General features: G+C 49.5%; 3 protein-coding genes across 13 annotated transcripts in view; 2 read left to right on the forward strand and 1 right to left on the reverse strand.

Moving 5' to 3' along the window:
* DOT1L (DOT1 like histone lysine methyltransferase) overlaps positions 1-3,682 on the forward strand; it is a 124,231-nt gene extending 120,549 nt beyond the window's left edge. For all 9 annotated transcript variants that reach the window (XM_044453385.1, XM_044453384.1, XM_044453389.1 and 6 more), the window contains one exon: positions 1,547-3,682. Coding sequence is in view for 1 of the 9 variants with exons in the window: in XM_044453389.1 (XP_044309324.1) it covers positions 1,547-1,554 (8 nt within the window). In the remaining 8 variants the exon portion in view is untranslated. The remainder of the gene's footprint in view (positions 1-1,546) is intronic.
* Positions 3,683-7,268: 3,586 nt separating this feature from the next.
* Positions 7,269-19,739, reverse strand: PLEKHJ1 (pleckstrin homology domain containing J1). 2 transcript variants are annotated; one of them, XM_044453398.1, is made up of 6 exons: positions 19,623-19,739; positions 17,616-17,683; positions 15,252-15,318; positions 12,756-12,846; positions 12,589-12,652; positions 7,269-8,956 (listed from the first exon to the last, which is right to left on the reverse strand). In XM_044453398.1, the coding sequence occupies exons 1-6, from the start codon at positions 19,714-19,716 to the stop codon at positions 8,927-8,929; spliced, it is 414 nt and encodes a 137-aa protein (XP_044309333.1). In that variant the 5' UTR covers positions 19,717-19,739; the 3' UTR covers positions 7,269-8,926. The 2 variants fall into 2 exon arrangements, with proteins under 2 accessions (XP_044309333.1, XP_044309332.1); XM_044453397.1 differs by lacking the exon at positions 7,269-8,956 and adding an exon at positions 9,512-11,170.
* A 134-nt stretch (positions 19,740-19,873) lies between these two features.
* Positions 19,874-23,876, forward strand: part of SF3A2 (splicing factor 3a subunit 2) — a 15,257-nt gene continuing 11,254 nt past the window's right edge. Inside the window, exon 1 of one of the 2 annotated variants that reach the window (XM_044453498.1) lies at positions 19,874-19,975. The gene's annotated coding sequence lies outside the window, so the exon portion shown is untranslated. Of the gene's footprint in view, positions 20,053-23,876 lie in introns of both variants that reach the window. The other variant, XM_044453497.1, reaches the window with a different exon arrangement.

Raw genomic sequence — 23,876 nt, forward strand, 5'->3', positions numbered from 1 at the left:
TGCTGAGGAGCAGGCCTGTGCGCCCCCCTCCCCATTCAGGCCTGTGCTTGGCCATCCCTCCCCAGGCCAGAAAGCCCGAGGCCTCAAAATGGCTTTGACACGGGAGGAGCTAAGAAGCAACCCCTTGCTGAGTCATCCCGGGGCCCCGGGTTGCAGGCGCTGGCAGGCAGCAGCGGCGTCCCAGGGCTTCGGTCCCACTTGGAGGCTCTGGGGCGGAGGATGGGACCAGCTGCACACAAGGCAGGGGCTCTGGCGCTGGGCTGGCTGTGGGCCTGGAAGTGGCCAAGCCCCTGCGGGGTGTGTGGAAGGTCCCACGCTTGCTTCCCACCCTCTCCACTTTAAACCAGTGTGGAGCTGGTGAGGACAAGCCCCCTCTTCTGCCAGAGCTGCCGCTCACTGGAGGGACCGCAGGTATGATCCACCTGAGGGCAGCTCTGCACCTCAAGAACGCTCTTGTGTGCTGGCTTGGGCCCAGGATGGAACTCGGGAAAAGGACCACAGGTTTTAGCCGGTGGGCGCCCTGTGCCTCCTTCCCTGGGTGGGATCAGGGCGGCTTTCCATGGAAATGTTGCCGAAGAGGACGGCCGCATTGGAGGCGGTTGCAGTTCCCAAAAGTCTTTGGGGGCTCCACGTGAACCGAAGCAGTGCAAAGGTGGGGAGGCACACCTGTGGGGTGGAGGGGGAGGTGGCATTTCAGTGGGGAGGGATGGAGATGAGCTGTGCTGTGGGTGCTGCAGCCACCTTTTCCTCCCCTCTGTGGTGCCTCAGCTGAACAGGTGGAAGAGCGCAGAGGTGGGGACCACACTGCTCTTCTCCCTGCTCTGCTCTGCGCGACAGCAAGATACCTCTTTCGGGTTTTGCAGTCCCTGGGGCACAGCTGCCAACTTTGAATGCCAGATTTTTATTATGTATAATTTTCACTGAGGTTATCAAGGTCATTTCAATATATTTTAACTGTTTGATTGTGTGCCCCTTTGTATGTTGCTTCACTTACTTGGTGTTATTTTGTATTGGTTGGTTTTATATTGTCATTTATGATTGAATTATACTGCTTTTTATTGCTGTTAAAATGTACTATTTTGTGTGCTGCCCAGACAGTCTATGGCTAATGGGATGGCATAGAAGCCAGATAATTAAATCAACTCCTTCTGATGCTTCATTGCCTAACAAATGGGAAGAGTTTTAAAGCAGAGCTTCTGTATTTGTGGCATTAGTTGCAGTAATGAATGAATCCTTTAAATTAGACCCTCCCAATATTTTGGCCTACAGCTCCCATGATCCCGCCACCATGGACTTTGCTGGTGATTGCTGGCTGGAGTTGTAGGCCGAAAAGGGTGGCGAGTTGTCTACCTGTAGGTTTTAAGGGAATAGCCACATCCTTTTGCTATCTCAAAGAGGCTTGTTTTAACTGCTTAAAAATGCTTTGATGCTTTAAAAATCTCACCCTTTCTCTCTCCCCCCACATACATTGTCTCCTGATGTTTAAAATGCAAGTCTCAAAATGAATTGCATCCTTGTCTCCTTCCCTCCCCTTCATGTCTCACAGGTAACTAGGACTTCTACCTCAACCCAACATGACCTATGCAAGGAAACGTGGACCAACTTCTCTCAGCTCCCACTGAAGGTGCTCGCCTCGCCTCGCCTCGCCTCGCCTCGCCTCGCCTCGCCTGGCCTGCTTAAGGGTTTCTGCTTCTCCCCACCCCTTTTCATTTACTACTGGACAAAGACATGAGTCATAAGTGTAAAACCGGAGGAAAAAAAAATGCTACTGTGAATCTAAGTTAAATATATATATAGATATAAATATATATTCAAACTGCAGAAGAAATTGCTTAGAAACAGCTCCAGTTTGTATTGTTGATAGTTTAGATATTTATATATTTTTAAATGTTTAAAACACACACACACACAATTTTTTTGGTTCAACCTGAAGTTGAACTGAAAAAATAAGAGAGAAGACTTTAACAGTGAAATAACAATTCTTTCTGAAATAAAAGACTGGCTCGCCAGCTTCCCTCGGTGCTATCCACATCCAGCAAATGGTGCCTCTCCGGTCCAGAGCCATGGTGCTTTTCCTCCCCCACCCCCACTTTCTTCTTCTTCTTCTTCTTCTGGCCTGGGGCAGATAACCAGCACTGAGCGGGTTGCTCCTACACATTTCCCTGCTCCCCATGGCTTGTGCAGACAGGCTGGTTGTCACAGTGAAGCAGGGGGGTGGTTAGTGGGGCGGGGGGGCAGCTCTTTGCAAAGCAGATCTGGCCGTTGTTGGAAAAGCGTATTTGCAGGCAGGAGGAAATCACGAGCTCTCGTGCACCCCCCCCCCCCACCCCAATTCCAGCCCCCTGGCAGAATGCAGCTCATGGTGCTCATGCTTGATCCCTCCCCATCCCCCCCCCGCAAAAAACCCCATAGGTGGCTAGACCCACAATGAATTTTGGAGGAGTGCCTTGTCTTAACTGTGATGGCCAAAGGCGTGTAGCAGACAGTGCTGGGCAGGTCCGTGGGGGCGGCAGGCCAGGCCTGGCTGGGCGCCGAGGCAGCCCTGGCATTCCAGCTGGTGGATCTGCTTCGGGTGACTGGGCGGGGGAGACCTTTGCCTGCGGCTGAGCATGGCAGGCCTGGGAAGCTGTCCTCATCCCCCAGGACCGGTCCCCCCATTACACGGTGGCCTTCCAGATGTTGGACTCCAGCTCCCACCAACCCTTGGTCAGGGATGGTGTTGGTCGTCGCCCAACATCTGGAGGTGGCCACAGCCGTGTGCCCCCCACCCCCTCCATTTAAAGCCGCAGTAGTTTTGGTTCCCTCCCTCCGTCCCTCCCTCATCTTTTTGGGAATGAATGCCCCTTGTGTTTTCTCATGCTATCATTTGGGGTTTGCATCGCTTGGGAATTTGAGCCTTCATTTCTCACAGGGTGGATGCCCATCCAGCAGGTGAAATTTGCCTTCCCTTGTTGGGGTTGTGAGACTTCAAGTGATTGGCCTGCTGCTGCTTGACCTGAAGGGAGGGAGGGTCTTTTGACCCGCCGTGGTGCAATTCTGTAGCAGGTGCCCTTCTGAGCAGATTCTCCTGAGACAAAGAGGTTCAGGGGCATCCGCCACACATTTGGAGGTCACCAAGGCCTCTGGAGTGGGTCAGACCGTTTCCAGTAAAGCTTGAGAAAGCAGACAACCGAATCTTAGGCTGCTGTCAGCTTCTTTTGTTGGGTTCGTTGGTTCAACGTACAACGTGTTATTTTTTTGTTAGCGAAGTTTTGATACTTGAGATGCAGCTTCGCCTTCTGTATGTCTTATCAGCTGAAGCGTGTGCTCGCTCTTTGCTCATTTGTACTGCTTTTGTTTTTCAGTAGGGTTTTAATGATACTTCACACCCACAGCCACAAAACACACACCACAATCAGACCTAATTTTTGTATCATCCTTAAAATATCGGGTGCATTAAAAATAATCATAATTATTTTTTGGATGATCAGTGTACAGGGGAATAAAAGGCACACCACTTCTGGGATGCAACGAGTATTTTATAGAGATGTGTTGACAAAATTTATAAAAAGATTTTGTATGCTTTTCATTTATTTTTATTAGATTGTGTTCATAGGAAAACATGGAGTGGATATAAGGGTTGTTTTATTTATTCAAGCGTGTAAAAGCAGGGGTGGTAGGAGAATAAAACCTCTGGATTATTGCTCCATGTCTAAGGTAGCTTTGAACCAAGAAAGAGCGAGATGACTTGCAATAATAATGGAAATGACACTTAAGCAGTGCAAGGTGGAAAGCCTCTGGCGCTTGAAGTTGTAGAAAATAAGCTTTCAAAAAGTGGTTTGGGGAGGGAGGTGATGAGGTCACCTCAGAAATGCTCAGTGTCCCCTATACCCCGCCCCTTCTCTCTCGTTCCTCCCCCGCCTCACCAAGTTTCTGACCCGTTTGGAATACATACCTCTGTGCATACATACCTCCCCTTCAACAAGGCCTCTATGCATCTGCTGCATGATTCCATTCCCCTTCCTTTGCCATGCAATAATTCTTGGGCTGCCCTTCCCTCCCAAGCAGCCCTCCCTGGCGTGGGTTCCTCTGGACATTGCAGACCACTGCCCTTCAGCCCCAGTCAGCACATCAGTGGTCAGGGCAACGGGGGAAGTCGGGGACTTCCCTCCCCAGTTTTCAGCTATTCCATTGCTCCGAGGTTCATATAGCTTTTGCTGGCTTTACTCGTGCCGTGTCCTAACCGGAGCCCTGCTGCAAAGCGTCATACACACTATAGTGCCTGCGAATTCAGAAGGTTTGGAGACCCGGCAGCTTCTCATGGAAGCCTGTGAGGCTTGGATCCCGGGGAGGCATCGCCGGCACAGAAGTTCCGACAAGGAAATCCGGGATTCCAATCACAGGAGCAGGAAGGGGATGGCTCAGGGAACCAAACCATTGCCGAGCTTTTCCTGCAGAGGTTGTCCACCTCTACTCCACCCTTTTTGTGGGAGAAGCCAATTGACACGACAAAGTCAAAGAGCCGGATGGATTCTCCTCCCCTTGCTTCCTCTGCTCATCTCATCTTTGGCGGCAAGGTGGGCCATGAGGGAAGGAGGACCTGTAGGGCTCTCCACTTCCCCTCCCTTTCCTCTCTTTGCTTTAATTTTGAGAAAGCCCCTGTTGGGAGACAATGAGGGCGAGTGTCGTTCTCCACTGTTGGAAATGATAACTCCTCTGCAAGCCACGGGGTCAGAGATGTTGTCATTTCTTAAAGTGGAGACCAAGCTCAGCATGGTCAAGCCAGAAGGAGAAAGCATCACCTTCCGCAGCAAGGTCTGCACTTCCTTCTGGATGCAGGTGGGGTTCTCCCTCTCGCTGGGATTCCTGCTCCCCCCCCCCCCGACCCCCCGCTTAGTTTGACCTTGCTGTGAAATCTCTGGTAATGTTCTCCTTCCCTTTGAGTGACTAGGTTTTTCTGGGGAGGTTTTTCCTTGAGGAGAATTAGCCCAAAGTAATCTGTTGATGCCACATTTCCAAGTGCTGGACCCCCTGAATTGCATGATAACTTCAAGGAGGAAGCAAGAGCAAATGTTCTTGTTTCTCACCAAATTTCCCCCTTTATTTCCTGGTCTCTTTCCTCATTAATATCTTGGAGGAAACACCTGTTGGCAGGGGCCTTTTTCATTCTTGCTGATGCTGAAAGTCGACTAGTTTTAGAAGGCCATGCGTGGTATTATTATTTTTATTTAAATCTGTATTGTCCTTTTGTGCACAGTGGGAACTTTCAGCACAGCCTATTAGCAGACACCACCCACCCCAACAGGTGGGGTCAGGTTTCTACAATCTCTGGATGCAACTTTGCTCAAAAAGTTCCTTCTAGCTATTGTTTTTCCGCATCTGCCAGGGGAGAAAGGAACTTGGGGTTCCCTAGGTGCATCTGTGAGTCAGGAAATCACCTTGCATATTGTTGCCAAATTTTTGACTACCTGTCTTGCTCAAATACATGTGGCCTTCAGTTGCCGGCTTGATTGCATACGGATCCTCCTCCTCCTATGTCCATTTGTGATGCACCTTGTGCTCTCCTTTCCAATGCCGTTGGATGTTTCTGGATGTTACCCTGTCAGATGCAGGGTGCTGTCTTCACATCCTTCGCCCAGGGGGGCCAGGTGGGGGTTGGGCCAGGTGCAGGCGCAGGTGCAGCTGCCAAACCAATCGCAATTCTCTCTCCATCTTTCTTAGGGCTATTTGAAGACTTTATATTCCTGTGAACAAAGCTGCTCCCTCTTCCAACCAGTCTCCAGTGGGCACCAGAGCTTAACTTTTAGGTTGAAAGTGGATCTGTCCCATTCCCCGTCATGTGTGGACAAATGAGTGGAAAAGAATTATTAACAGATACTTCCACGAGGCTTTATTTAAAGAGCCAACCAACCAGGCCTTACCCCTTTCTTGAGCAGTTGCTGATTTGTCCCTAAACATGCAAGATCCTGCAACAAATGTATAATTGGGTTAGGAGTCTCAACTCAGCCCTGTTGGTTGTGCTGAGCGGTGCAAGATGGTTCTGTAAAGTGACAACGCAACCTGCATGAAGCGTTTCAGCCCTTCTCTTTCGTTATGATCTGCCCAGCGAAGGATGGGCAAGGTGTGTACTGGGGGGTGGGAGTTGCGGGCGGGGGGTGCATTCTTGCTATCGAACACTCACCCACTGCACATGCAGCTGACCTTTCCGCAGAAGCCTTTTAAAAAGGTGCTCCTTGTTGCCATGGCCGCCCCTCCTGTGCCACCGCTTTCAAGCAGTGCTTTCCCTGGCATGGCAAGACAGTCTGCCCAATTCTGCAGCTTTGCACTTAAAAGGCCTTCTTTTTGCTTTTGCTTTCCTTGCGTTGTTGGGCTAAGGAGATGGTGGGAGTGGGACTTCTGCTCTCCACAGAGGTGAACAGGATAGTGAAACATTTCATTTTAGGATATGGTAAAACATTGGGAATGCCGGCCAAAAGCTCCTGGTTTCGGCCAGGCAGCCTCTTCTTAATAAGACAGCAATTCAGACTTGGGTCAAGCACTTCATTAAGGAGCAAGCCCTATTCAGACATCCCTGGCTAGGCTTGTCTTATTCTGCTTTGGGCTTAACATTTCATGTAGGTGCTGTTGATTTGCAAGAACTTTAAAAAAAGGCAGACTTCTGATCTGGGAAGCCTGTGCGTTGGTGTTGAGGCTGGGAGTCTCTTCTTCTGTGTTCTTATGCACACCAAAGCCCTGTCAAGTCACCCAGGAAAATATCTCCTGGTTTTGCTGCAATCACATTTTGAAGCAAGCCCATGCCACCTGCATGTTAGTTCTGCTTCAAACACAGAAACCCAAAGGGTCATTTCCCCTGCAGAATAATATGGTGCTATTAATAACATCTTTTCCCTTGGCCAACCCGAAATCATCCACCTTATCCATGGTTATCTTAGCCTTCTAACCATGGCTGTAGGTGAGATGACCGGCTGTTGTCACAGATGTTTTTTTTTTAACGTTCATTTCTACTGTAAGGCTCTATTGCTTTTTTAAATTTAAAAAAGGAGCAAACACACTTGCTTTCTAGATCGATTTATGTCAATGCTCGAGCAATGAACTGATGGCCCCTTTTGAGTTGGTGGCTGGTGTGTCTAGTCTCGCAATCTGAAGCCTTTGTGTGTTGGTTCCCCCCACCTTTTGAATAGCTGGGCTATTTTGTGTCTTACTTTCAAGCTGTAATGTGTGAATAATGTTAAGCACATATGCCTTGTGAAAACAATGAGCTGAGAAATTTTGTGATCGTATGGGAATAAGAGAGTAGTGGGTTAAAATGGAGTTTGGTGCGAGGGGCCGTGTACCCCTCACACAGGATAGAGCTGTGTCGGGCGGTGATGTGGGAGAAGCTTGCAATGCAGTGGGATTGTTTCAGTATTCAGGCAGACACCGAATAAGCCATTGTGGGGCTGTGGGGGGACACGCAGCAGATGGAAAGCCCAAGGAGAGCAGAATGACATCTTTCGGTGCATGGGCAGGATGCGTACTGAAGATCATGAAAATGCTGAGCCAAATGTCCCCGAGCTTTAAGCAAGCTTTAATTTATACATCTTGATATTTTTTTTACAAGCTCACTTGTCCAAGGTTCACTAAGGGGGTACCTGGTGGTACCCCCAATAGCTTGTGTACATCAACCCAATTTCCCTAGGTTTTTGTTTTATTTTTGTTACCTGCAGGCGATTATAAATTTACAGGGGTTGTCTGCTCCATTCTGCTTCAGAATGAAGTTAGCCACCATGCAAATGTGCAAAGCTTCATGAGATGAACCTTACTGAGTCCATCACGATTCTAGATTTTCTCATAATGCACAAGTTGTCCCTTTCCCAGGATCAATAGTCCTACAGCCATTTAGAATAGCCCTTATTCCCTCTTTCTAGTCAGATGAGATGGTAGATTTTTGCAAACAAGGTAAGGGAATCTTGGGAGAGAACCGATTGATTTTGCTACTTTCTCTCTGCAGTTTTGAGCTCTTGAGACAGCTTTCCACAAGATCCCTTAAGGTAGCTTTTTAAATTTTTGTTTTAATGAGTGAAACTCTGCCTTGCACATGGGGAGTTGAAGGGGAAAGTCAGTTAGTGATAGAATCTGCTGCTGCTCAGGAATTCACTTGTAAAATGTAAAAAAAAAAAGTCAAATTTGTAAATGGATTGAAGGGAATACCCATTTTCTTTTGAGGTGGCAATATGGGATATTTTTTCCTAGGGACTTGGAACTTGGTTTGTACACATTAGCTCATGAAAAGGACATTTATTTAAAATTCACACTTTCCTGTGTCTTCAGTTTTGTCTTGGTTTTAAAAAATTTGCTCCATGTTTGAACTGTCATTTTTCCATAGAATTCATGTGAATCTTCTGGCGTGTGTGTATATATGTCTGTAATAATCTTATCAATATATTTTTCACCTTTCCAAGCTTTCCAGTTCTCTGCACTGCAAAGTTTTCTTTCTGTTCTAATCTCCACTTTGAATTTCCCTGCACTTCACCTTGATTTGTAATTGGAAAAAAATGGCTTTGAAGTTTGTCTTTATATTAAAAAATGTATGTATTTTAATACACTGTGCATTGTAGTGCTTCAAGCCTTCTGAAGTTGGCTCCTTTCTTTCTGGAGAGTGTCGAGAAGAGACAAGTCCATCCAGCAATCGCTACAATATTCAATGTCGCGAAAAGCACACAGTGTCAAGGGGTACACTGTATTTTGGCAGGCTCCTTCTCCCACAATCAAACATTCGCCTGGCTTTCCAGATTCTGCTGCCCACATAAATTGTGGCTTCACTGAGTTTCCCCACAGCACCCTATTATGGTAAGGGAAAAACAAATGTATTTGCTCTCTCCCAATTCAGCTGAGCAAAAACTCAGGCAATTCTGCTGCCCAGACACAGCCTGTCCAAACCATCGTGAAGCAGTCCACCTCCAAACTATCAGCAGAGAGGGGCTAGGACTGGATAGACCTGGAACACATAACCAAGATAAACCGTCTTTACCCTTTTCGGCTGAGACTAACCCAGGGGCCAAATCCAGGCCGGGGGGCGAACACTGGGTGATCCTGGCCTTTGTCCATCTGAAAAGCTGAAATGCCCTTTCCAAAGGGAAAGTAAGAAGCAGTAAGAGCTGTGAACTATCTTAGGCTTAGTTTTGCTTTTTTGCAAAACCTCCCCCTCTTGCCTTCAATCCCCCCTCCCCAATACAGTCCCAGGAAGTGTACTTGAGATGAAATTCATCCCTTTGCACCTCTGCCTAAGCCAGTAAAAAAAGTCCCCCAATGTTTTCTCCACCATGAGGACTATCACCCTTAAGAGCACATTTGATGACCAGGATCCTACAGAACTCCCACAGTATCCTCACAACCACCTTGCGGGGTGGGCTCCCCAGGGTCCCCAGGAATCTTCATTTGCCCATCTGAGTTCCTGGTCCCACCGTGATAGCAGCTCCTGCACCTCGAACAAAGCACTTTGATTTTGGTGCATGCATAGGAGAAAGTTAAAGATAAAACGTGGCCATTTCAGTGAGACGTTAACCTGTTTTAATGTAAAGAAGCATCACATTGGGCCACTTGCTATTCCAACAAGGAACGGAGTGGCAGTGAGGGACGAGAGAGAAGATTTGGGGATGTAAACAGATAAATCCCAGATATCAGAGGCCTCCAAAATGTTTGGAGAACCAAAGTCATCCTCTAGATGGTGAATTTTTCACATTCTTCCCCCCTCCCACCCACACCCCTCAGGATCCTAAGGAATTAAGTTTTCAGAATGCCCCAAGCAGTTTCACAGCAGGTTTTAAAAATACATTCAGCTGCCAGACCCAATGGGCAAAACAGAGGGAAAAACATGGATAGCACAACAAAATGTCTAGGTAGGGGGATTCTTCAGTGACAAAAGAACTGCACTGAACTGAGATGATGGGTAACTCACCCAAGTTCTTTGATGCCAAGAGCAGTCGTACTTGGTGCCAAATCTGTGGGGGCTAGGAATGCGGGACAAGGCCCAACACATCTGGGGAGCACCAGGTTGGGGAAGGCTGTGCTGTGCTGTCCCACATCACCTGGAAGAACCGCGAGGGGGGTTAGCCTTTGTGCTGCCCCCCGTGCAGGAGTCATGACCGAGCCAACATCTGTAATCTCCCTCCTGGGCCAGAGCTCGGTCTGTACAGTCCACATCATCTCACAAAGGAGATACATGGTAAAGTGCCAGCACATGCAGGGCCTCTCTGCACTAAAGTCGGAGCGTTTCTCAGACACTACCTGATCTCCCAGCATTGCCAATCCAACTACTGTGCGAATGCAGCATTTCCCCATGTTGCAGGCACTTCCTTTTTTGGAATTGAAATGAAAGTCTAGCTCACACTCACACCTGAAAAGCTCACCTTCTAGAGCAGGTAATGTCTGAGTGCAGCTTTTCTGCCTTGGGGTGTGCTTGAAGGCTCCAACCACACAATGCAAGCAACTGGCTGTTCTCTGTCCCAGCGGCAGACTGGAAATGGGGGCAGCCGGGGAGCTGTGACCTCCCCTGCGTGGCAAGAAGTGCTCCCTGGAGGGAGGTGGTGGGGTGTGCGAGAGCCCTTAAAGTTGTCTCGGCACCCTGCTTCGAAATAACCACTTCCCCATTTTGTAACTACCTTTGCAAATTATGGCCGAGAAGAGAACTGAAACAACACTCAGGGACATTTTCCCATTTCTTTTGCTTTCACAGTGTCTGTGTGCACACACCCCTGTATGGGAAAGGAGCCGGGGGTGCAGGGGGGGCGGGCAGGACACACATGTGCAGAAGCAGCAGCTTCTTTAAGTCAACTGTCAGAAATGCTCGTCCCTGGGTACCAGTAACAGCAGCATGACTTCTGCTGGTGATGCAGCAAAAGCAGCAGAGGGAAATCACGAGGACACAGGCATCAGGGAAAGCGGGGTTTGTGTGTGGACAAACCATTTCCCCCTTAAATAAGAAAAGCTCATGAGTTCATTACAAAAACCACAATAAAGAAGAAGCCACTTGGTCGATGTTTGAGGGTGGCAGAGGCCAGAGCGAGAGGATCTGGCAACACCCCGTGCAAAACGGTGATGCCGGACGAGACGCCAAGCCGTGGGCAACCCCTGCCAACCGTTGGTATCAGAACCTCTGTGTGCCCAGCTGAAAACGGGCTTCCTCGGAGATGCCATACTGCTCCAAGGGGTCCTGTAGCCAAGAGGAGGAGGCAAGGCAGGGGGTTACACTGCAACCCAGTTTCTGGTGCTAACAAATGCGTTGCTCACACATGTTTATGCTTGTCTGGGTAGCTTGCTCAGGGCAGCCAGACACCGAATTTGCTTAGGATTTGCTTTCAAATCCAGGTCAGCTCTCGGCACAGAAGGCCAGCCTCTGCTCCCATCTCTTCGGCAGGGAAACCCACCCCTTTCGCGAAGGAGCCTGCTTTCCCTCTTAGGATATGTCTCCTAATTTTCAGGTGAAAGCTCCCCGCATGCAAGTCCCAACCTACGGTTCTAGTTCTGTCTGCAAACAAGCAAGCAAAGCAATCCTCATTTCTGCAGGATGGCTCTCCAGGGACTGGGAGAGCTCTCACATCTCCCCTCCGTCTGCTTCTCCGCAGGCTCAATGCGCCCCGTGCTTTCACCCCACTAGATTTCCAGACCCTCTGCATCCTGGTTGCACAGCTCTGCCCAGACTCCAACTTGTCGATACCCCACTTCAAATGGGGTGCCCTGGGCTGGACACAGCACTCCAGATGTGACCTGACCAGTGCTGGGCAGAATTGACGTGTTGCTGGCTACTTCCATCAAGGAACCCTGCACTAGCTTTAGTCCTTAAATGCGAGGCCGCCCAGGCCTCCCTGCTCATTTCCTCCTGTTAGTTGGGGCTCCATATAAGGCATGCGTCCAGTCCAGCTGTGAGCAATTCCAGGGCCTCTCGTCTTTCCTGCTGACTCTTGCATGTTTTCACAAGCCTTTCGGAGGCCTCTCCAGCTGCACTCCATCCAGCTTTTGTCTAACAGGTTCCAGCTTCCTTTCCCTGCCTAACATTCTCTTCTCCTTCCGCTCACGTCTGGAGCAAGCGTTGCCGTGCTCAGGCCGCTGCAAGATCTAGCAGGGAGACCGTTTTCGCCCCCTCCCATGAGACTAGAGCCCGAAGGGGCCATCCCATGGCGCTGACGGAGACATGGGGGGAAGCCCCCGCTCCCACGGCACCCTGTTAAAGCATGGTGTTTGCTTCCCCAGGATGGAGTTGGGGCTGCCAAGTTGGCTGGCCTTAAAAGGAGATGGGACACATTCATGGAGGAAAAAGCTCTCCAGGGGGATTCGCTCGGGTGGCTGCAGGCTGCCCCCAGTGTGGAGTACATTGGCTGTGAACCTGTTGCTGAGGAGCATGAGTGGGAGGGTGCTGATGCGCTTACAACCTGCAGGACGGATCCTGAGGGCAGCCGGCGGAGCCAGACAGATGCTTTGCTGGATCCAGCGCAGCTCTTCTGTCTGCCGCATTTTCTGCGGGTGTGACAACTGTGCCACCTGTCCGCCTCAGAGGTCTGACAGCATCCCTGGAGTGTGGCACGCTCATCCAAGCCTAAGGAAACACCCTTGCACAAGCACGCCTTTGCTCACCTTCCCAGTCATTTTCTGGATCTCGTTCCGATAGAAGATCAAACTGCTTCGCATGAACTCGTAACTGTGGGAGAAGGAGAGATGATGAGAACTGGGGCAAGGCGCTGCCAGTCCCTGAGTTTACACTCGAATGAGTCCTGCAAGGCCAGGGCCCCGGCCAGCCTCACCTTGCCCTACGAAGCACCTCGATCCACTCCTCACACTGCTGCTCGCTATCACACTCAAAGTAGTACTTCCGCTCGGGTTCCTCCAGGAAACCTGCAACACAGGCCAATGTGATCGCCGTCCTGCACCTCTCCCATTCCACCCTTCTTTCCCCACTGCCCTGGCACCAATTCCCAGGATTCCTGCAGTTCTCTTGATGTTTTGGTCCTGCCTGGCACTTAATACCTCTGGGAAGCAGTCCTTTTTTCAACAGGGGCCGGATTCTGAGCCGAGCAAAGCTTGAAGGCACAGGCTAACCGGGCTTGGCCCATCGTCTTGCCCCTCAGGAGTCAAGACTGCTGAGAGACGCAAAGGCCTCTTTCCTTTCGTTTATTTATTTATGCACCATCTCCCTTATGCATCATGCTGTTCACACATGCAGCAGAACAAGGAGGAAGAATTCTGTCTGCAGGGAAGAGCACCCTTAAAAGAGATGGGTCCTCTGCATTTGAAAAGCAGAACCAAGTCACAGAAAACGGAGCAAAAGAGCCCCGCTCCTCACGCATAAAAATGCGCGCATTTTTAAAATGTTACTTCAAGGGTGAGATACCTTTGTCTCCCTTTCTGTTCAAGGAACCACTTGTTTTTTCCCTTCTAGTGGAAGGAGATTATGTAGTTGCTGGTGGGGGGCTTTGCTCCAACAATGGAGGCTTATTAGCGGAGAAATGACTTTGGCCTACAGCCGCTATCACTACAAGGTGAAGCAAACAGATCAGGAAGGCTGGGGCAGGAGGAGGGAGTGCAAGCAGCGGAGCCAAAAAGCGGCCATCGATTCTGCATTTCATCTTTTCATCATTACAAGATTATCCACTCCCCTTTGATGAGATCTGAGTGGGGAGTTGACAGATCTCCTGGCAGAGAAGGCAGCAAGTTAACACTGTATTACACAGAAAGGAATTCTTCGGGCTAACCTGAATAAATAAAATGCTAAATTGCTTTTGTGGAAATTCCTTGGGTTTGGTGTTAGGACGGAAGGGCAATTTTCTGTCATGCTACCTTCTCCAACTACTCAGACTTTGACAAGTTCCATCAAGTCACAGAAGCATAGAATAGTAGTTGGAAGGGGCCATGAAGGCCATCAGGTCCACCCCCTGCTGCTGCAGGACACCAAGCTACACCATCCCATTCAGAGGGCTGCCCAGTTTGGCCTTGCCTGTCTCCAGTGTGAGAAAGCCCACAGCCTTTCTAGGCAGCTGGTTCCATTTAAAACTCTCTTTAATGAAATAACCATTTATAATGGCCTTCACTAAGCTGTTGTTCTGATAAGTTGGACTACACCTCTCATCACTCCCAGCAATCATAGAACCATAGAACAGTAGAGTTGGAAGGGGCCAGGAAGGCCATCCAGTCCAACCCCCTGCTGTTGCAGGTCACCACATTACACCGTCCCATTCAGATGGCTGCCCAGTTTCTTTTGAACGGCTCCAGTGTAAAGGGCCCACCACCTCTCCGGGCAGCTGCTTCCACTCTCCTATCGCTCTGAGAGTGAGGGAGCTTGCGACTTGCTTCAACTCTCAAGGGTCTTTCATTCCAAAGTGAATGGCCTGTGATGAGGCAACTTTTTCTCATCTGAAGAGGCGCTTTAAAATCTCGGATCATTTGTGCTGTCCCTTTCACACCTGCATGGAGCATTCCTATTGCAGCCTTTCAAACAGACCTGCATAAGGCAAGGGTGTCAAACACATGCCAAGCTGGCCCTGGGGGCCCAAGCTGGGGCCTATCCTGACCGGCATCCCTGGTTCTCCAGGGTTTCATGCAGTTTTTCCAGACCTTCCTGGAGGTTCTGTGGAATGTACCTGAGACCACAATGCCGCTTGCCTTTGAATCAGAGCAAGCAGTACCTACTTTTGGTAGAGGGCCCGTTCTGTGTTTCTGTACACAGTGTTGGTCTAAGGTAGCCCTAAGGTAGGTTTAGCACCCAGCAAGGAGCAGCAACTCATACGGATAAGCGACAGGCAGCCTCATCAGAGGAAAGGAATTGCTGAACAAGAATCAAGGGACACTCAGCACCCTTGGCAAATGTGGGAAGATACCATAGTGCAGAGAGGAGAAGAGGTCAATTTCTTAATTCCTCACAGCACAGTAGCGGGAGACTCATGCATGCTAACTCTGGGATTTGAGAAATCCACCTGGCAATGGACAGGCATGCCACGCAGGAGATCCACGAACCCATTCCTTGTAGGCAGGGAAGCTCCCAAAGGGTGTATGAGAGAGAAGAGATGCGAGGGAAAGAAGGGTTTCCCGACTTAAAACTCCAACTAGGACGAAGCATCTTCTTCCTTCTCCATATGTCACAAGTCAAAGGCTAAAACTGGACCAGATGGGTTGGCTACCTTCTCCATGTTCTGCTAAAATGCAGAATGTTTGTCCCTGCAAATGTTCCAGAGAAAACTACCTCCGGAAGAACTCCACCCCGCACTCCATGACCCCAACCCAAAGCCTCTTTCTCAAGGACTCACTAATGGAGAAGACGTGTTCTTCTTCTCGGTTGATCCTGCAGCGTTCGAGCAGCAAAGCCCCAATAGGCTGCGGGGGGGGGGAGGGGGAGGAGAAAGAAAATGATTTAGATTTGCCTACTGAATTCGATGGCTTTTTAGAAATAAGCCTTTACATCTGACATGTTCTGAACTCACTCTGAACTGGCCTTGCAAACAACAAGATCATTTATTTAAATGGAAACACAGACTAAGTTTCTTAGGTAAGTTTCAGGAGTAGAGATCCTCGCACACAGAACCCAAACTGGGCCTCGTCTGTTGTGCCTTCCCAGAAAATTACACCGTGTCTCTCTCAACCAGCCATACTTGGGTGGCTTCCTGGCTTTGAAGTAAGTTTTGCTGCCCCATTCTAAAAGGCTTTGTTATTCGCGGGAAAGAGGTAAAGGTACCATGCTTGAAACTTTAGCATTTTGGCCCTATCTACCACTGGAATGTGGTCTCTCACAGCTTTTTCAAAATGAAATTTTGCCCTTGGGCTAAAAGAGATTTAATAACCGATAAAGATGCTGCATTGGCTATTCTATGTTGATTCAATTGCCATTAAGGTTTTGTTGTTTAAATATGTGTTAGGTTTGTTAACCATCCAAGATCCTCAGTTATCGGGTGATATAAAAATGAAATCAATAAATGAACCAAATAAATTGGCAGGGCCCTTCTGATCTGGTTCTCTAGAAATATTTAGATGCCCACTTCTGCCAGCGAGACCAAAGATCCTAGATGATGTGAATTCTACTCCAATGTAACTGGAACAACATGAGTTTCCCACCCTTAGGTTAGCAAAAGGCTCATTTATCAGTATACCTATTGGGATTCCAAGACACATGGTCTATGGGAAGAGAACCTGTTAAAATCCCAGCTGCTGCAACAGGCCAATGTCAATAAGGACTAGTAACATACGCCCTCATGCCCCTTAAGATCTACAGGAGAGGCCCTGCTCCAGGAGCCCTCCCTGAAGGAGGTAAAAAGGACATCTACTCGGAGGAGGGCCTTCTCTGCAGTGGCGCCCCGATTGTGGCATGCACTCCCCGGAGAAGTTCCCCTGGCACCGAGTTTATATCCTTTTTGGCGCCGGGTCAAAACCTTTTTATTTGTCATTTTAAAAATTAGTATTTTAATGTTTTAAAAGTTGCTTTTGATTTTGATTTAAATTTTTACTGGCATTTATTTTTAGATATGGTTGTTTTATTGTATTTTGATTTTAAGCATTGTAAGCCATCCTGAGATGCCATGCATAAGAGAGCCAGTGTGGTGTCGTGGTGAAGAGCATGGGAATGGGACTCAGACGACCTGGGTTCTAGTCCCCGCTCGGCCATGGAGCCAACTGGGTGACTCTGGGCCAGTCACAGACTCTCAGCCCAGCCTACCTCACAGGGCTGTTGTTGTGGGGATAAGATGGAGGAGGAGAATGATGTAAGCTGTCTTGAGCCCTTTGTTGGAAAAAGGCAGGAAAGAATCAGAAAATAAATAAGGAAGGGACGGCATACAAAAGTTTTAAATAAACAAATAAAATGAACTTTTTATCTCTAGTAATATTACTAAACCTGAGAGTCCCGTGGACCATCAAGAGATCAAATCAGTCAATCTTAAAGGAAATCAACCATGACTGCTCTCCAGAAGGCCAGATACTGAAGCTGAAGCTCAAATACTTTGGCCACCTAATGAGAAGGAAGGACTCCCTGAAGAAGAACCTGATGCTGGGAACAATTGACGGGAAAAGGAGAAGGGGACGGCAGAGGATGAGGTGGCTGGATGGAGTCACTGAAGCAGTCGGTTTGAGCTTAAAGTGAACTCCAGGGGATGGTGGAGGACAGGAATGTTGTCCATGGGTCCGTGATGGGTCAGACATGACTTTGTGACTAACAACAACAATGTATGGCTGTGAAAGTTGGACCATAAGGAAGGCTGAGCACCAAAGAACAGAGGCCTTTGAATTGTGGTGCTGGAGGAGACTCCTGCGAGTCACTTGGACCGCAAGGCGATCAAACCGGTCAGTCCTAGAGGAGATCAACCCTGACTGCTCTTTAGAAGGCCAGATACTGAAGATGAAACTCAAATACTTTGGCCACCTAATGAGAAGGAAGGACTTCCTGGAGAAGAGCCTGATGCTGGGAGCAATTGATGGCAAAAGGAGAAGGGGACGGCAGAGGATGAGGTGGCTGGATGGAGTCACTGGGGCAGTCGGTGTGAGCTTAGGTGGACTCTGGGGGATGGTGGAGGACAGGAGGGCCTGGAGGAATGTTGTCCATGGGGTCCTGAGGGGTCAGGCACAACTTTGCGACTAAACAAACAACACTGTTAAAACTCAAGGGCACTTCCAATAGCCATTACCTCAGCCTCGTCTGTTCGAAAATAAAAAAGAAAGTTGACCACCAGCTTCACCAGGCGCTTCTTCAATGCTGTGGAGAGAGAAGAAACAAAGGTTCTAAGCATCTAAGCATCTGGGCTATGCAAAGCGATCATCCCCCACACAAGTTCTTACAGCCACCGCCCCCCATCGATTCTCCTCTGTTGCACCACATAGCGCTGGTCGGTCGGTCGGTCGATCGGTCTATCGCATTTATAGGCCGTCCATCACTGTCGTCTCTGGTTGGCTTACAATATAATCTAAATCCTAAACTAAATAAACTAACTATACCATGACTGAATACATACAATAGAACAGTTAAAGTAAGTTAAATAAATATACAATTAAAATCAATTAACATTAAAATACTGGTTAAATAAAAAGGTCTTGACCTGGCGCTGAAAAGCATATAATGATGGCGCCAGGCGGACCTCTCTAGGGAGCGCATTCCATGGCTGTAGCTAAAGAAAACTTAATTGTGCTCTAGAGAGAGCAGGTAGCTGAAAAGATGCTTCCTTTTCAACCACAAAAGGCTTCAGCATGATTCTCTCCACTAAAGCTGACGATGAGTTTAGTGATGGAAGACACAGCATGGAAACCCGACTCGGGCCTGGAGCTTGTTGGATGATGCGGGGCTAGTCCCGGTCTTCCTGGTCTCACATCCTGCACAGTATAGCTGAATACATCGAGCAATTCTGTGACCCCTTTCAAGAAAGCACAGGAGAAAAGGGGGTTTTGCCCTTGGTCGTGGCTGTAAAACATTTCACTTAAAAAACCAGTTACATCATATAGTTCCCCCGACTCAAGGCTTGATTGTTACAAATCAAGCAAACCTATCAGGTTGAAACCCATGGGCTGGGGATAGTTCTTTGTTCTTTAGTGTTAATTTGGTCACTTAGGAGCTCCCCTTCCTAGGCTGGCTGCACTTTGTAGGGCCTTCTTCTATCGACACATGGAGAGGATTGTGCCATCAATAAATCAAACGGTTGTGGAGTGAGGGGCAGGCGGGGAGGAAATGAAAGAGGCTGAAATGCCACTGTGCACATAATCAGCATACCCACCCCAGCAATGAACATCCTAAAAATTTTATGGCACTCAGAAGAGGGTGGTGTCCAGCGGGGCTCTGAGGCCAGAAGGAACACTGGGGCTCCTCCGGGGGCAGGGAGGCTCGTGGGCCCCCAAAGGGGCTCTGTGGGCTGCATGTAAGTGGAACTGAATTAAGTTTTCCAGGCCAATCTGATATTTCTCCTTCAGCCAGGCCCATGTGCGTGCGCAGGGTGAAGTAAACAGCCGGGCAACTGGCCTTGGGGGTGGGGGCGAGGGCACGTTACACAGGGAGAAGTGCTCATTCATTTCTATGGGATCTCTCTATCCCACCGCTTCAGCCCAGGCATCCTCGGGGCTGTTTGCTGGAGAAAAGGGGGCACAGTATGGGAAACACGAACACAAGGACACGTGGAAAAGCAGCTCAAGAAGAGGCTTAGCGGGGAAGCGAAGGCGGTGCCGCCGAGGACCAGGCACAGCCAGAGGGGGCCTAGCGGGAAGCGTGGGGGGCCGAGACTCATGTCCGCCCCCATGGCCATAATGCTCGCAAGATGCCCCTCAGCCGAGCCCACCTCGCAGGGCTGTTGTGAGATCAAAAGGCAAGCGGGACGCCCACGCAAGCTGCGAGAGGAAAACCAGTCGTATATAAATATAATGAACAAATGACGAAAGAGAAACTGCGGTGGAGACGGGGGTGTGGGCCCTCCAGGTGCTACAGTTTGGTAACTCCCATCTTCTCCTATTGACAACTTTGGCAGGGTTGATGGGAGCTGCAGTCCAGCAGTCCCTGGAGGTCTCACAGGGTGCTCGTGCCTGCGGCGCGGGATGCAAGCCCACGCACGCTCCTAGTCCACAGCGAGGCCGAGGCCGATGACGTCACGCCGCCCCCTCTCCTCTCTCCCAGCCACCCCCCGCGAAACGCCGTGACGCGGCCGCTCCCTCCTCACCGCTTCCCTTCTTGGGGGCGCGCATGAGGATCTCGGCCGCCTTCTCGGCCGGCTGCCGGGAGAGCGACAGCAGCTCCCGCTCGTTGTACCGCATCGCCCCAACCGCCCGCCGGCCACGCCCACGACGCCGCTCTGCACGCGCCTCTCTATGTCTCGTCCCTCCACGCCGGAAGCCCCGCGCCTCACTTCCGCTGAGCCGCGCTTCCGGCCAGGCGGCGCCTCATGTTTGCGCTCCTGTCGTGGCGGCATAGGGGTGTTCCGTTCACTTCCGGGGTCATGCCCTGCCACTGGCGGACTTGCCCGGAAGTGGATCCCCGTAGCGCGCAGTGCTCGCTCTCTCTGGCCCCACGAAGGCAAGGAAAAAAGAAGGAAGGGGGCGGCTAGGGCCCAAGGCCTGGCGAGACTCTCCTTGCGGCCTGGTGCTTCGGCGGTAGGCGGAGGGCTCGAGCGGGAGGCCGGGAGGAGGATGAGGGGTGCGAAGGGGGCAGGAGGAGGCCGAAGCTGTGGGGGGGCAGGGAGGAAGGGCCCCTCCTGATAGGGACTGAAGCAAGGCTGTTGAAGGGGCTGCGGCGGAATTCGGTGAATGGGGGCCTCAAAGGGAAGGGCATTGGGGAGGGGTATGCAAGGGCAATTGGAAAGGGAACTGGGGAGGATCGGGGATACACGGGGGCCTTGGGGGAGGGAGCTTGAAGGGAGCTCTGAAAGCGCCTCTGCAGGGAAAGACTTGGGAGAGGGGGGAGGAGGATAGCCCGGATGATTAGGTCGGGGTTGGGTGCACCTTCACCAGAGAGGAGCCTGCTAGAAGGAGGCCACGTGGAAATGCATACCCTGAATTCTCTTATTTTAGGAGGCAGGTAAGGAGAGGGGAGTAAAGCGAATTTTGAGCTATGGAGACTACAGGTTTGTGTGTATCTGTGGGAGGAAGTAGGAACTGGGTCCATGGTAGGGGCTGAAGAGGGAGCAGGTAAGTATGGTGCAGAGTGCAGAGATGTGCAAGGTGGCCATCGGGGAAAGTGGGTAGTAGAAGTGAGTGGAGGTGATGTGTATTGAGGGAGAGGGTAATGTTGGAAAGAGAAGAACAGAGAGATGAGGGGAGTTAGATGCCTTACAGCAGAACAGAGCAAGTATGAGCTGCTGAACAGTGCAGTTGGAAAGTGGGGGTGCAGACAGGAGGGGAGGTAGTCACATCCCAACACTTTTAGGGTGGAAATGGGCAAGGTGGGTGAAGGCATAAGACGCCATTCTTCTGTATAGCAGCAGAGTATAGAATGTACTTCTCTATTGTAGATGTATGTTCTGGGATGTTCATCTGAAGGCTGGATGAGCAGAACCGACCCCTCCATGCAGGGTGTATATCGTTTTGGTAGCTTTGGATAGAAGTCCATAAAGTTTAAGTGTCTGCCTATTTACATATGCAAACATTACTGTCTTGGATTACTGTAACATGCTCTACTGAGGCTGCCCTTGAAAACGGTCTGGGTACTTCAACCTGTACAAAATAGAGCTGCCAGGCTGCTGATGGGGACCAGCCGTTCTTCTCATATAATGCCGGTCCCCTACCAGCTCCACTGGCTTCCAGTTGAAGTCTGGGCCCAATTCAAGGTGCTGGTTTTTTACCTATAAAGCCCTAAACGACTTGGGACGAGGATACCTGAAGGAATGTCTCCTTCTTTATATGCCCTCACACCACTGAAGATAAGTGAGGGAGGCCCAGCTCCCGGAACCCTCCCTGAAGGAGGTAAAAACAGCATATGCTCGGAGTAGGGCCTTCTCTGGTGGTGTCCTGATTGTGGAATGTGCTCTTCAGAGAAGTTTGCCTGGCACTGAGCCTATATTCTTTATTTAAATGTTATTTTAAAATTTAGTAATTTTAATAACAGTCACGTTGATATATCTTACTGGTTATATATAATTTTATTGTATTGTTTTATTGATTGTTTTTATTCACTGTAAGCCATCCTGAGACAATTATCGTAAAGGATGGCATACAGATGTTTTAAAATTAAATTAAATTAGTATTTTAAATGGCCAGAATGAAATTAGAATCAATTGTTTTCTGCTTGGCATACTAGTTTGCTGTCTGCTTGCCTGGGAAAGTTTATTCACATGTCATAGATGACCAAACTGGAGAAGAGGGCCTTCTCTGCGGTGGCGCCCTGGCTAAGGAATGTGCTTCCCAGAGAGGTCCACCTGGTGCCAACGTTATATGCTTTTCAGCGCCAGGTCAAGACCTTTTTATTTTCCTTTGAAAATGAACATTTTAATTTTCCTTTGAAAATAAACATTTTAAATAAACATTGAAACATTTTTAATTTCAATATTTAAATATTTCAATCTATGTTTTATGCTCAGTCGTGGATTATTATGGATTTATATGTATTTATTGGGTGTTTGATTTGTAAGCCATCCAGAGACACGCAACTTAATTGGACAGGATAAAAATACCCAAATAAATAAACAAACATCGGTTGTGCTTTGTCTCTGAATTGCTTCTGTTTATTTTAAAATTGCCTGCCACACAGATAGGGTTTTTTCCTTATTTCTTACACTCAATTTGTTGCTGTTAAGTTGTCTCAGACTTACAGTGACCCTATGAATGAGTGTTTTTCATGCTGTTTTGTGGATAGTAAAGTTGACTTGCAAACTCAAGCCTGCAGCCTCCTTTATGGAGCTGATCCATCCTGTAGTTGGTCTTGCCTTCTCCTCCTGCTTTCTTCTTTTTCCATAGCATTATTACAGTGGTACCTCGGCTCACGAACTTAATCTATTCCAGGACTCTGGTTGTGACCCAAATTGGTCATGAGCCAAGTCCAATTTCCCCATAAGGTCCAGTGTAAATAAGGTTAATCCGCTCTGTAACTATTTGTTTTTTAATCACAAGAATTTGACGCAAAGTGACAAAGAAAAACAAAGATCACGGCCATCTCCTCCTGCACCCTGAGCATGGTCATCTCCCCGCCCCCCAGCACAAGCGCAATCGTGCCTGTCATACCTGCACCAGCACACCCGCTTGGGGAGGGGGAGATGGGCATGATCGCAGGCGTCCCCAGGGAGGGGGAGACAGGCGTGGTCGTCACTGATGCAGAGTTCGCAACCTGAGGCAAAAATTTTCAGAAATTTCTGTTCGCGACCCAATTTGGTTGTGGACTGAGGTGTTCGTGAGCTGAAGTACCCCTGTGTTTTTCTCCAGTGTGTCTTGCCTTCTGATAGAAACATAGAAACAGAGCGAGTCAGAAGGCGCCTCCCGGGCCATCTAGTCTGACCTCTGGCACCAGCTGGCTCCGCTCACAACATGCCTACCATGTGCATGTCCAGCCTTTCCTTGAACACCCGCACCAATGGGGCCTCAACGACCTCCCATGGAAGCCCAGTCCACACCCTCAGGGTCCTAACTGTCAGGAAGTGCTTCCTGGCATCCAAATGGAACCTGGGTTCCCTGAGCTTTGCTCCGTTGGAGCACATCCTGCCTTCCTCTGCAGGGGGGAACAGGTCTCTGCCCACCTCCCTGTGACACCCCTCACACACCTGCATGTCGCCAACAGATCCCCCCTGAGTCTCCTCCAGGCTGAAGAGACCCAGTTCCCTCAGTCTCGCCTCATACGGCATCCCCTGCAAACCAGCCAACAACCTTGTGGCCCTGTGCTGCTCTGACTCCAACCTGGCTATATCCTTTCTGTAATGAGGGGCCCAAAACTGAGCACAAGACTCCAGTTGTGGGTGCACCAGAGTCGTATAGAGTGGTAGTAATACCCCTCTCGATCTAGAAGCCACACTTCTGGCTATACAACCAAGGGTGGCATTCGCCCTCTTGGCCACTGCACCACACTGCTAAACGCCATCCTGTTATCTCCCACCCACTTCCATAGTCTGTCCAGTTCCTTTTGGATCTGGAGTACCTGCTCCTCAGTTGTGGCCACTGCTCCAGTTTTAGTGTCGTCTGCGAATTTGTTCAGCAGACTGTTCACCCCTTCTTTCATGTCATTTATGAAAAGATTAAACAGGATCGGCCCCAGGACAGAGCCCTGGGGGACCCACTTGTCACTGGCCGCCATCCCGATGATTGCCCGCCAATGGTTACCCTCTGCTTTCGATCAGTCAACTGTGCCCTAATCCACCAGACGGTGCTTTGGTGTATCCCAACACTCCTCATTTTCTCCACCAGGATATCATGGGGCACTTTGTCGAAGGCCTTGCTGAAATCCAGGTATACCACATCCACTGCATCCCCTCCATCCAGCCACCTCGAAACCTTGT

The sequence above is a fragment of the Varanus komodoensis genome, unplaced genomic scaffold, assembly GCF_004798865.1.
Source record: "Varanus komodoensis strain SLA01 unplaced genomic scaffold, ASM479886v1 scaffold79, whole genome shotgun sequence".
In the NCBI taxonomy this organism is placed as follows: domain Eukaryota; kingdom Metazoa; phylum Chordata; class Lepidosauria; order Squamata; family Varanidae; genus Varanus; species Varanus komodoensis.

Bases quoted from the DNA above. Each gene is read 5' to 3' on its own strand.
- PLEKHJ1 (XM_044453397.1), bottom strand. From the start codon at position 19,716: ATGCGGTACAACGAGCGGGAGCTGCTGTCGCTCTCCCGGCAGCCGGCC. The intron at 17,684-19,622 runs GTGAGGAGGGAG...CTCTCTCCACAG, and splicing joins CGCCCCCAAGAAGGGAAGCG to CATTGAAGAAGCGCCTGGTG. The intron at 15,319-17,615 runs GTAATGGCTATT...CCCCCCCCGCAG, and splicing joins TTCGAACAGACGAGGCTGAG to CCTATTGGGGCTTTGCTGCT.